This window comes from Barbatula barbatula, assembly GCF_947034865.1.
Source record: "Barbatula barbatula genome assembly, chromosome: 10".
In the NCBI taxonomy this organism is placed as follows: Eukaryota; Metazoa; Chordata; class Actinopteri; order Cypriniformes; family Nemacheilidae; genus Barbatula; species Barbatula barbatula.
Window position 1 is genome coordinate 10,287,288 of NC_136773.1, and position 14,218 is coordinate 10,301,505.

Sequence of the window (14,218 nt, forward strand, 5' to 3'; positions counted from 1 at the left end):
TGAAGACCAGAGAACATGACATATGTATGTCCACATGTAGCTAACAATTGAATTTGTTAGCATGCATTAGTTAACATACATTGCATATATTTTTGCCCTGACCGAAAAATTGTATTATGGCTGTGGTTAGAATGTACGCCTGGGATTGGAATGGATCCAAAATAAAACAATTATATGATATTAAGAAGACATTTTGTCAAAGCATCAGTACAATTGTGATAAAAGAACAACATGGAGAAAGGGAGAGAAAGAGAGCTCATGGGCTTTCAGCATAAATGATATCTTATACATTTTGTGATACACTGCTATATGCTTTCCATTGCAACCATCATTAATATTCTTATAAAGCATATTTAAAAGAAACTCTAATCTAGTTGTTATAATTATTCTGTATTTTATAACACATACTTCAAACTGATTGGATGAACCAGACTCAAAGAACATGCTAGACAAATTCTCATGGCATATTACTTCATTAAATAATTGATTCTATTAAAGTCTTATATTAATGCTGCATTTTCAATTGCCCTAATTATTCTCATCTCTGATGAACTATTGATCAAAATAACAAAATAAAGACCATATAAATTAATACAATTTTGTTTTGCCCAGCACCTTCACACACACAAAAACAGTATTCAGATATTTATGTATTTATTTATTTATTTATTTATGTAAATAGCCTGCATATAATATTATTCTGTGAAAATGACTTATCAGGTAAGTTCCATCTAAAATGCAAAAAAATTCTCAGCATGGCGTAATCTTAAAAATACTGCTCCATTGATTCTGCTCTCCTCTCATAACAACTGATCACTCTTTACAGTTTTTTGTAGAAAGTGTTTGTGTTTTTGAAGTCTGCATGCCTTACAAAATACCCTGTTTAGAAAGTGTACAGAACGTCAGGTTCATGCTTGCTTTAAACACAGTTCTTCGGGCTGGTGGTAAAAGGGAATGACAGTCTTGTATGTGGGCTCAAACCGGCACACAAAACTCAGACGTGACAGACAAAAAAATCCTGGAGCCGAGGTGTGCACTTCGGTCTAACAATGTTCCATACACAGCAAAAAGAAAAAAATATAAACATTTTGTCTTTTTTTTCCAGTCAAAATATCTTAAAAGCAACATTGCATAGAAATCATGCTATGAACTTTAATGAACTTAGGATATTTTTACTGCAAAACCCAGACAAACACAATGACAGAGAAAATGAATCTTCGCAGTGTAGGTATATTTCAAAGACAACAGAGTGTGCAACATTTCTAAAACCAGATCAGCTGACTCTCCCTTGTCACCCGTATTTTACAGTACTAACTGCAGGTTAACATGCTGTACGTCGACCGCTGCAGTGGTTGTGCTTTTATCTGGTGCATTGGCAAACATTTCGCTCAAATTTTGCAAGCCGTATCACATGCAGCAATGATGTTATGAGTTAGAGGACTCGATATCATAAATACAATACAGAGAAAACATACAAGAGAATAGGATAAAGAAACAAGACACAGCAGCCCACGACTGTGGCCTCCATCGTGGTTAAACACACAAGCATTAGTGTAACTTTGACATTGGCTCTGTATATCTCCTATGAGTCATTGCATTGGAATTCTATTAAAGCTCATTTTCTATGGTTACATTAAGGGGTGTGACCTGCCAACAAAGCCCTCGATGTCATTCATTTGTTGGAGGATTGAAGTGCATATGGCTACTGTTTTATCGTTGAGGTACAGGGCGTTGATAGCATGAAAAATTCCACGGCGGAGTTTTCGAAGCTAAAAGAGAGTATACAGTAGGCATGTAGTTTCATGAGTGTAGGCATGTGCAGTATAAATATGCGGATTCTCATCTGTTTGTGCGTCTAACCTTGCTCTACGCATACGCTCGGCTCTCTAGAGAAATCTGGAATCGTATTGCATGGCTATTGCAAGGAAATCTCTCCATGCGAGGGAAAAAGAAGCTGGCCAATCACTACGCAGTCCTCGAGTCCGTCCGGAGAGAGGTTTTCCATCACAGATTCTCATCCAAACGATTGGCGGAGCCATTGTTTGTCTCTGTACCATTTTCTCCATCCTTCTTCTCTTGCAACGTCAGGGGGTCTTGGATGGAGAAGGGGTCTGTGTGCTGCCTGAGGTCAGGGCTGAGGAGAGGGAGGTGGGGAAGGAGCGGGCTTTCTTTAAATTTGACGGCCAGTTCCTTAGCGCTACAAGCGGGTGTGTTGGTCTCGTATATGTCGTGAAAGTTGTTGTAGTCGACTTCGTAGAAGCCCTTTTCCAGGGAAAGCACCGGGGTGAAGCGGTAGCCCCACAGCACTTCCGAGTCCAGGTATGAACTGCGTGCCTGACAGGTCATGCCTAGATACACACAGGGAAATATGGGCGCACACACACACAAATACAGATACATACAAAACACATGCAAGCATGTGCAGTTAGCATTCACACAGTTATTTACACACATACAAAGATGATGAAGAAGGGGAGAGAAAAACAGAAAGAAAAATTCATTATTTTAGAGACAGGATCTCAATGGCTGCCGACAGAAGTACAAGTGGGATGATATTTTGACGCTTTGCGCGAAAGATGGGAGAAACTTCTGGTTCAATGTAAACAGACGCATTTAAGTCATTTGTTTATAGCAGAATGTGAACTTAGACACTGACAACACTTATAAACTACATCAGCATTCTGTCCTAGAGGAATGGGATGATGAATTTAATACTTTCCTGTAGCTCAGTGGTAAGAGCATTGCGTTAACAACGCATGGTTGTGGGTTGGATCCCAGGGGATTGCAGATACCTATGTAAAATGTATAGGATAATGCAATGTAAGTCGCTTTGGATAAAAGCGTCTGCCAAATGCCTAAATGTAAATACATGACTGTGGATATTTAGCAACTTTACTGATTCAGTGGCTGTAACAGTAAACCAATGAGCAATCTGAAAATTATAGAGGGTTTTCAACTTCTTTACATTTTGTCGATTGTGTGCTATTTAAAGATGTGGGTTAATATATTTATTTACTTTAAAAGTGCACATATCATAAAGCTGCTGTATCGTCAGCCGGCTATTAATCTGATAAACACTAAAGACCACGTGTAATAGCTGCCTTTTACATTTGTAAAGATTATCTCGTTTTGTTTATGAAACGATAAATGGAAGTGAATATACCTACTGTACTTTACATAAAGTGTATCAGATGAGAAATGTAGTCCACATTATATGATATTTTCCAGCAGATTTTGGACAAAAGTCGGTAAAATACAGGAAAGAATCCTTGTAAATCCTGTTTACTGTCTCGCGTTTTTATTGAAGAGCATACAGTGTATTGATGATTACATGAATCTATTTGGACTCCCTTTTAAAACTGCAAACTCTTTTAAAATAGGAGCACACTGAGTCTAAGTGATGTTTCATGTTTCTGATATATTTTTGCTTGAGATAAGCGGTCCACATTTTGAAGTTCGTCTTTTTAAAACTCAACAGTCCCTCATGGGAGCAGTCCGTCGTAACTTAAGATCTGTGTGTGAAGCGCTCTTTTTAAAGACTTGAAATAAGCGTCACATGGTTGTCAGTGCAACCACAAACAGCAGGTGTTGCTGATCAGTTTTGAATATTACCACATAAAACCAAGAGTATTACAATTCAAAACATGAATCACAGTCTCATTTTCTGTAAAGTTATTCAAACTAAATGAATTACATGTGCATAATACAAACAGAGAAGAATACAATACATGGCATCATTGCAAAAAAAGTTATCTCAAAGGGCCAATCTACCTTACATTGAAAGAGAGAGAGAGAATTGTAATAGAACCTACATGCAAATAAATTACAATAATACAATAAAATGTGTCTTAGCAGGTAGCGATATTATTGACTGTAGTATGCACCAATCGACACTAAAACAGCATGGACACTTATATAAAAGACGGAAGAAAAGTAGTAAATGCATCAGTGAGTGACAAATTTCGTGTTGTGACAGCTCACTCTTCTCAGATTCCACATCAGTTTCTATCAGAAGCAGGTAAGGTGTGTTTGTAAAGCCTTATGTTTTATATCTCGCTTCTGCCTATTTCATTTGTTTGCTGCACTTTTTTAAGGTTATTTGAACACGGCTTGAAACAGATTTGTTGCCCCATGACTCCAAGTTGTTGTGTAAACTGGGTTAATGTGCTGTGCCCTGCCACTTTCAGATCTGTCACCTTTGTTTTTATGCTCAAAAGACAGTAACGCCAAGATCATAATTTTTTCTTTTGACAAAATTACGCAAACTAGAACTCCTGAGGATAGAAGGAAATGCCCCCAATTTGAGTTTGTCTTTTAAAATTCTAATTTATATTTAAAACACCTTTGAAATAATGCAAAACATCGAGAACAACACTAAATTGGTAATGTTTATAATTATAATAGGTATCATACAGTATTTCATGTTGTGCATACACTCAACATAAACGTTGTTGAACGAACTTCATTAAATTAAGGAAAACTTTCCACGAAATTGAATTACATTCCTCAAACTAAATCTAATTTGTTTGAAACGATTCTCTATTATCTTGTTGTTTGAGCAGAATGTTTTAAGTCTTGATTAAATTCATTTGTGTCATACCTACTGAATAATGTTTTGCAATGCATAATAGAAAGAATTTTGCAAGGCCTACTACATAAAATAATGTTAAACAAGCATGATTTTTGTTTTTAGTTAATGTGACACACAATCTTTCTTTCATCTCTAACAAGTTATGAAGTTAATCAAGCTTAACAGATATTCTAATCAAAAAATGTCTCCGCCCACTATCGAAGCAAAGGCAACACTTTTCTAAACAATGGTAACCACAAAACAAAAACATATTACAAACTCCTCTAAATCTCAAAGATAAATGAACATTTTAACCACAACAAGTTTTTCTCTTTACTGAAAAACACATAAACCAACACTTAATTCAGAAAATAACTCTCAAAATGCAGTCTTACGCAAAGCATGCTGGGAAATATAAATCATCTGCCTAGTTGTAGCAAACATATGTTAACATAACACAAATCATTTATGTAGTGCCAACATGAATGAATTAAATTACATAACTGAACATGAAAAATCATGTTGTGACAAAACTGTACTAAATTTATGTTGATGTAACTTGGAATTCAAATTGAACAAGCAGCAAAAAAAATTTTTTTTCAGTGTACTATGTAGTGCATCTTTGTATATTTTTATGCAGATTTTAACACTGTGTTTGGTTTCTACTTGGGTCAAAAACCAGTTCCTCTGTCATATATTTGGGCTCAAACTAGAATTACATATGACAGGGAGTAAAAGAGCTCTGGCATTTGAAGCCATACGTGTAATATTCTACACTGCAACACTGATGGAAACTGAAATGAACTGAACGCTCTCAGAGTCTTTCGACTCCCCCCTGTTTGCTTCACAGATTTTAGAGCAGTTAGAGTGTGTGGGAGCCAGATGGATCACATTTAGTATACTTCATTCTGCGTGTGTGTTGAGATGGATAGGCTATGTTGATCTCAATAACCTGGTAATGGCCGGTTTCATGCAAGCATGCTTTCTGAATCTATAAATAAGGGCACAGCACCTCAAGGCCAGAGGTTCCTAAGTCTATTTGTGGAGAACAAAACTGACACTTTAAGCTACTGACAAAGATGAGCACCATCATTCTGGGCTGTTCCTCCTGTGATAAGACATGCTATTAGAATAACTGGTGCATATCTGTGCTGGGAAACTCAATTCACTGTACTATTCTCTGTTCATTTATGTGGGGATAAAAATCATTAAGGAACAGTTCACACAAAATATTCATTCGGTCATCATTTCTTCAGCTCATGTCTTTTAAAACCTGTATATGAGTCTTTATTCTGTCACAAAAGAAGATATTTTGAGAGTTGTCTCATAGTTATGTGCCAATATATTGGAAGTCAACGAGGACCGATGTTGTTTGGGAACCAACATTTTTCAAAATATCTTCTTCTGTGTTTTACAGAAGAAAAACACAGGCTTGATCAAAGCATTTTTGGGTGAACTAATTCTTTAGTTATGACAACAGTTCGGTCCATAAATCTTTGGACTGAAAGACATTTTTTGTTATTTTAGCTTTGTATAAAGGTTAAAATAAGGTGCAAGCTCCCCACTTTTTTAAGGGACCGAAAGTAATTGGACAGTTGAATCAAGAGCTGTTTTATTCACAGGTATGGGCTTTTCCTTAAATAATTTCTTCATAAATGAAGCAAGTTAAAGGTCTGGAGTTGATTCTACGTGTGGTGTTTGCATTTGGAAGCTGTTCCTGTTTACCCACATCATGGGGTTCAGGTAGATCTTCGTCCATATGAGATCAAAGTGGTAGATGATGATTATCCTCTCCGTGGTAAAGAAAAACACATCCAGAACGTAAATGAAGCATGTTAAAGGACTGCTCTAAAAAGCATTTTTAGGGGAGATCAAATTAATTTCAGCCTGCATAAGACTAAAAATAATAAAAGATATGGAGACGGCTTGTAAAATCTCATGATATGAGCAGACAACATTTTCAGTAAAATACTGTGTGATACCATTTCCATGCGTGACTTCCTCAGGGACTGGGTCACTGGTGTTTTTTAGTGATGTAACAGAAGACAGAAGCATCTGGATTAATTCTTCACTTGTCTGGACGTTCTGAAGGTGTTTTTCTTTACCATGGATAATGTCATTATCTACCACTTTGATCTCATATGGACGCCCATGATTATTTTGTTGCTGAGCTCAGTGGTGTGTTGTTTTTTCCTCAGAATGTACCAAATTGTTGATTTGGCTGCTCTTAAAGGTTACTGGCATCTTTCTAATGGATTTGTTGTGTTTGAGAAGCTCAAAAAAGGAGAAAGCTCAACCCAGTTTGGTGGATTTAGTTATCATAGGTGTTATCAAAAGTCCAGAGTCTTAAGATCTTAGAGAGCTTGATGGGTTGTAATGTGATAGAATCTCTTTTATGTACACTGTAAAAAATTGCTGTTAAAAAACAGCCTAATTCTGACAGTAACAAACAGTAATATACTGTAGAAAACAATGCATCCTGGGCAATATTTCCCAAATTTCACGGTCAATAAACACTTTTTTACTTTTATCGAGATTAAAAAACTACTGTTAATTTACAGCCATCTGTCAACAGTAATCAACTGTTTTTCTGCAATACGGTTTTGTACTGTACTACTGTTTATGCAATGCATTATGGGCTGTGTTAACCCCTTCAGACCCTGCTTCAACAAGAATGGACATTACGTCTTTCTTTGTTTAGACCAACAAAACTGCATGTTTCTATCATTTTCATAATATTTCACAGATTGTTAACCAAGTTAATGGTGACCTCATTGTCTTGCCCCTGTTATATTTTATTTGATTATGTTATTTGAGGATATTTTAGAGTTGTAAAACACAAGATTTTATTTATTTAATGTCCATCCCAGTGGACATGCGGTCTTAAAAATTATAAAATATCAGACTTTTTTGTGAGAATGAGTTTTGATTGTTTCGTCATTTTCACTCAGGTACTTTTGGCGTGGTTCAGTTTTCCCACAAATGTCAGACTTTTCTGCCCGAAGGACCCACGCGAGGAGGACCATCGTAGCGCTTCATCTGTACCAACCTGCATTTGCACGTTCAAATTTCACAGTCAATAAACACTTTTTTACTTTTATCGAGAGTATGTGGTTCAGAGAGGAAGTATTATCAAGTTATGTTTGAAATAGCTGCTTAACAAGCATTATTAACTTACGCGATTTAAAAAGGGCTCGTCATCTCCGAGATATACCCAAATGTTCATATTTACTTGCATTTTACGGACCCTGTGTTTTATTGGCTTATTTGTCATCTCTGAATTTTCAAAACTGTGGGTATTGCACAGTTGCTAGCTGCCATTCACCACTAAACGTGACGTTTGATAATGCGATGTTTGTTGTGTTTAAATGCGGCTTGTGTTTGAAAGGCGTTTTAGTTATACAGTCAAGAATATCAATATTTGTATGACTGATTGATTGATATTAATTAAAATAAGTAATGACCATGATGTCAACAATAACTCAATATCTGCTCCATGTTACTTCCATATGTTTGTTTGTTTTTGTAATAATTATGCACGCACTGAATAAAGTATCACTGCTATCTAGGTTGTTGTTGTACAATGTTTCTGTAAATCTAAATTAATTTGATGAGTTCTTTGTGATTTCTGCTTTTTTACAGTGTTCCATGGAATACATCAGGAAGAAAAACAAACAACCAACATTTTAGTCATCTGCATCAGATGGTTGATGGATTGTTCCTTTTTACATTTTTGAATGCCAGCACCAGTATCTCTTAACTCTTAATACATGCACTCTCATGTTTTAAATATGTCAAGTTTAGAGGGGGTAGTCTCTGTTATTTATCCTGTTTTATTGCCATTGGTATTGCCAAGATTCGATTATTTGTTTTGCTACTGAAAGACTTGGTTGCTTGTTTCTTTTTTTGTGTTGCTGCTTTTAAATAAAAGAGTAGTCCTTTCTAAGACAATAATTTTATTAATATTTTATATGTTATATATTTGATGTTGAGCAGACATGTGTAGCCCAAAGGACAATATTGTGCAATAAAGATTTAGTTAAAAAAGGTTGAGTAGCGTATTGTCTTAATTATAACAGCAATATACTGTGAAATAATTTCACAGCATGAGTAACGTAAATTTACAGAAAATGTAATGGCGTCTCTGCTGCCATTATTTTACCGTTATTTTACAGAACAATTTTTACAGTGTAGGTGGGGCTAAACCGTTTAAGGCTTTATAAGTAATTAAAATAATTTTAAAGTTAATACGATAATTGGGATTATGTGGTCATATTATCTGGACCTGGTTAGAACTCTGTCAGCTGCATTCTGTACTAACCGTAGTTTGTTTATTGATGATGCAGGACAACCACTAAGAAGTGCATTACAGTAGTCAAGTCTCGAGGTCACAAACACACGAATAAGCTTCTCTGCGTCAGCAACACATAGAATATTTCGTAATTTAGCAACATTTCTAGGGTGGAAGAAGGCTGTTCTTGTGATATTTCAGATGTGATTTCGAAATGACAGGTTGTTGTCTAATATAACGCCTAGATCTCTTACCTCTTTTATTTGCTGGTTATAATTAGAAATATTGAATTTATGGGTCTTTGGTCCGATAAATAATATTTCTGTTTTATTCTATTTTAAAAAAAGTCATCCAATGTTTTATATCTTCGATGCACTCTGCCAATTTGGATAGCTGGAAGGAATCATCTGGTCTTGATGAGATATATAGCTGAGTATCATCTCCATAACAATGGAAGCTAATTCCATGTTTTCTAATAATGTTTCGAAGGGGCAGCTTGTATATGGAGAATAGCAAGGATCCTAGAACCGATCCCTGAGGTAATCCATAGTTTACTTGCGTTAGATTTGATGAATCCCCATTTAAATGGACAAATTGTCTGGATGGGTTAAAATAAAACTTAGTAAGTTTATAATAATTAAATTAATTTAAATAAATGAAATACACCAGGGTAATACACAAACACTTATATAATGAAGCATAAGACAACTGACAGTCACAGCCTTCAGAGGACGCCAGAGCTCTCCACATTGTGAACTTTAAATGAAACCCAGCAGAACAGTTAGTGTTAAAATTTAAACGGCTCGAGCACACATCAATAACCTTCAAATTGCCACCTCAGTTCCTCCTTTCAACATACCAACCTTTAAATATCTATATTAGTAATAGAACATTAATTCAATGCAAGTTCTTATCTGTGGGTTTAAGAGACTCATTAATAGATAAATGCATGGAAAGTTAATGGGCTTTACTTAAAAAAAAACACAGATGCTTATCTCAACGCCACCGGACATACTTAGTAGTTGGTTATGAGCGCTCAATCTGTTGTGTTTCTGGTTCGCATCAAGTTGATGAGAAGGCATTCAAACTTTTTTCTCCAATGAGGTAATGATGGAGCGTTATTCATAATGTTGTGACCTGCTTTAAAATACTACTCAAAAGTAATACAGAGTTAAACCTCTCTCTATATATATAGTGATCTGCCTCACTGTATGCATGCAGATTAAAGTTGTATGATTTTCATGTTTTTGTTTCCCCGCCATAATGTTTACCGGTCAAGTGGATTCCCATTCAAATGTATTAAAATTTTTAATAAAATATATTTAAGAAAAAGGTGCTATTCTTTTTTTGTACTAATAAAAATATTTGATATGGATAAAAAACACGTTTAACTTGAATTAATGAAAATGTCTGAGGTTGAAAAAAGTTATCATATCTATTGTTTATGTAAACGTTGAAATTGGGTCCAACGACCTAAACATCACACATTCAAGGATTAAAATACTGATTCTTGAGATAGGGGACAAAATACGTAAAATATTTTCAATTGTTTTCAGATTTATTGTACATAAAATGTTTGTTTTAAAAAAAATAATGTATAGATTCTAAATGGATGCCTGCCAGCATATATTGTTTTTGTGGCTTTATTGTCATAATGTCTAGCAGAGTTGGGCTGAGGAAACATAAGATTCAGGGAACATAAGGCTGAGGGAACACAGGGCTTAAGGAACTAAGGAACATTGCATAGTATTGGCAAATATGATAAAGATGGTCTTGAGCTCTTTTGTTGTATTTTAGTCCAGGATGGCTAGACAACATCTTTCATTTAAGGAGCGTAGAAGGAGGTACAGAGTCTCATAAAAAGTGAAGAGACAAAATGAGTACACAGCCAGAATTTAAAAGATTCATTTCTCAGACAGGAGAGACAAATGTGGAAACAGAGAGTTGTGGAAGGAAGAATAAAGCCAATCAAGGATTTGAGTAAAAGACATCTTAATTGCCATTTAAGATAAAGTCATAATATTACACAACCCATTTTAAGAGAGACGAAAATCCTTATGATAAATACACATATTGTAAGTAATTTTTAGCCTCTGTCAGCCTTGGTAAATATAATTGTTCACCTCCTTATAGGTCTTGCATGATGTGAGTGAAAGTTCATTGATGTTTTGGTGTCTGACGGTGTTGACACAAAACAAGTGATGACAAGGTAAAAGCACATTTTGATAAAAAAGAGAAAAGTTGGGAGGTTGTATCAAAACAAAGAGTACAATATTTTATTAACAGGTTTGTCCCACTTCTCAAGAATCAGGTGTTACAATATAACGGTATTGACAGTAGCCATGATAAATAAAACGAACAATTATCAATATCATTTTGATTTTATTCATATGATAATATTGGACTGTTATTTTTTATACCTTTAGACCAACAGTGGTTATAAACTGTCTCTGCATCCCTTCTTTTTCAAATTTTACATATGAATCACTGGTCCAAAAATAATAAACAATGAATTTGACTTGTTTTCAATAGATATTAGAATAATACCGCTATCAAGATCCCTTTGTCCACGATAAACCTGATATCGTGCAGCCCTAGGTATATGCTATATAGGGCTGAGAGTTTTAAAGTATTATTGGTGTGTGGAAAATGATCCAAAATATTGAATTAATCAAAATATAAAAAACATACAGTACCTGCAAGGGTCAGGTAATATTTAGAACTTTGTGAATGATGGGATGTATAATTTCAGCTTCATAAGTGAGTACTCTGTAACACTCTTTAGTTGGTCCACTCAGCTTATTACAATGCATTGTGGTATTGCCTTTTCCAAAAATTTGTCTGAAAAAAACTAATCTTTATGAAGCCTTAAAATGCTGCTCACTAGGTTGTGAAGGGTTGCATAATTTGACATAATATATAATGTCACGGTACCATCACTAAAGAAAAGCTGTTGTTTGTGATCACCGCATTCCAGAAACAGCCAATTCCTAAAATAAAAATCAGCAGTGTTGCAGCGTGTATATTATGCAAGATACATCTAAAAGGTTGTGTTTGTGCCTGGGGGGTTGGCGGTGGGTGAGGGCTGAGCTGAGACTGGGGATGTGAGAAGATTTGCAATGCCCCGTAATGCACGAGTTACATAACTCGGGTATTGATGCCTAGCTCATGGGCTGTTAGTTAACATACAGTACAGCCAGAAACTCTTATAAGACTCATCATCTAACAATCGCTGCATTCTCATCACGTTCGAGCGATTTGCCGGCGATACCCCTGAGACTACCACAGAACTTCTGACCCTTGCTATTGGACAAATAATAGACTGGAGCAAATGGGCTATCCGTCATCCATGACACACGCCTGAGCTAAATTAAAGCAATGCTATGTTTGACGAATCAGACACGGGTTGTTTGTGACCTTAGTGCTCTAACCAGGTCATTAGCTCTCCATGGCACATCAAGAGAAAGCCATCATCCCTCATTAGCAAGTTGTAGTAGATTTTGATCTACAGGAGGCAGAACCATTTGTAGGTTTGTCCTGGCCAATAGCATCCTGATCTATACTTGATCATCTGTCAAAGGCCGAGCTGAGCGTAATTTACACACAGCTCTCTTTAGATCGATGGCGTCATAGCCTATAGCTGTTGACATGCTATTAGACATCTTAGACATCTCCACTCTGGGAGTTGAAGAACGCAATTACCAAGTCACAGATGTTGCTTTCTCGGAGGCAAGATCTGATGTATCTTAGGCTTGTATAAATAAATATACGTATATATATATATATATATATATATATATATATATATATATATTAAAAAAACACTTTTCTGTTCTTCATGCCAGTTGTATTATTGTGGTATAATACATTCCAAAAATGCCATCAGTCTGAAGTCTGTTTGCTCCTTTACCTCAACTAGTAGTGCATTGCATTATAGCAATGCAGAAGTTTTGATCACACATGCTGATTAAAACTATATACCTTTGACTGTTAAACACTGTAAAGTCGCTTTGGATATGCATCTGCCAAATGAATACAAATATAAGCTATGCAGTCAAGTCAAGTCAGGTTGAAATAGATCTTCAAGAGCACATCTGAATTCTTTATAGTATTAGGTAAGAATAAATCCAATGCATTAGGTTCCTGGATTCCTAACCCAACAACAATTGCAGTGGAGTGATATAAAAACATCTAAACAAGCAAATAATAAATATATGAAATGTTATTTTATTATCTTACAGCACTGTTCACCATCTCTTTTGGTGTGCTCTCATTGGTATTCACTTGCAAAACAAGCACAAAAGAGGTGCCATCAGACAGCAGCATGTATAATGAATTGGATTTAGATCAGCGCAGTGTACGCTGTTGACAAAGGCCCTAATAAACAGTTTTGAATTGCAAACATTCACATGAGATCTGATAATCTAAGGGAAATGTTTCAGTATAGGAATGAATCTGCAATTAGACAATAGAGACCTTGTTATTCCCAGAGAATGAGATCTACTCAAATCAATATTCCACACAGTGTTCTGCAAGGTCAATCAGCCGAGGAAGAGATCCCCGGTTAAATCCATCCACTTACATCTATTCAGCTCTTTGAGTTAATCATCAGATCACAAACTGTTCATTTTAACTAAAAGAAATCTAATGCAAAAAAATCCCCACAGCAATTCCTCACAAACAAAATGAATAATTGTAATACATTTTAATATTATTATTGTAATGATAATAGTAATTATACTAATAATACATATTTTAAATATAATAACAATAATACATAAAACATTTTATTATTATTATCATTAATGTTTTGTTGTTATAATAATGACAAATAACAATATTAATAATTATTAATGCTGTTAATGCAGAGTTGCTGTGGTTATTTTTATGTCACAACATACTGTTTATTTATTTTTAAATGTTGAAAGCCAGCAATTTATCTTTTTCATTATACAGGCTGACCGTCATTGGGATTCACTGACCTGAGAACTGGAAAAACAATGCTAATTAAAATGAAGAATGGAAAAAGAAACGTCTTTTTGCTCCAATAAACTTTCCAAAGGATCACCTGCGGCACGGTGGAACATACACAGAGTACCTCTGTCACCTTTCACCTCTTTCCACAACTCCAGTCTGGACAGGTTTACAAGGACATGGGCAGTCAAAAAATAGGAGGCTCTTGACACACCCCACTCATGTAAATGTAAATATAGCCTTAGCATCAGTATTATTAAAAATCTACCTTCCTGCCAGTTCTTGAATGTTATTTCCTGTAGTCAGTATGCTTACTGGAGGGATGACTCAGCACCATCAGGGAAGATAAATGAATAATGCCAGTGCGTTTTGTAAATTTAAAT

The 14,218-nt window shown here is 35.4% G+C and overlaps 1 protein-coding gene across 1 annotated transcript in view; it reads right to left on the reverse strand.

The window, feature by feature from the left end:
- Positions 1-672: 672 nt before the first annotated feature.
- The window catches only part of kcnj5 (potassium inwardly rectifying channel subfamily J member 5), a 32,593-nt gene continuing 19,047 nt past the window's right edge, over positions 673-14,218 (reverse strand). Inside the window, exon 4 of the mRNA XM_079466057.1 lies at positions 673-2,348. Within this exon, the coding sequence (XP_079322183.1) occupies positions 2,005-2,348 (344 nt within the window). The 3' untranslated portion in view covers positions 673-2,004. The remainder of the gene's footprint in view (positions 2,349-14,218) is intronic.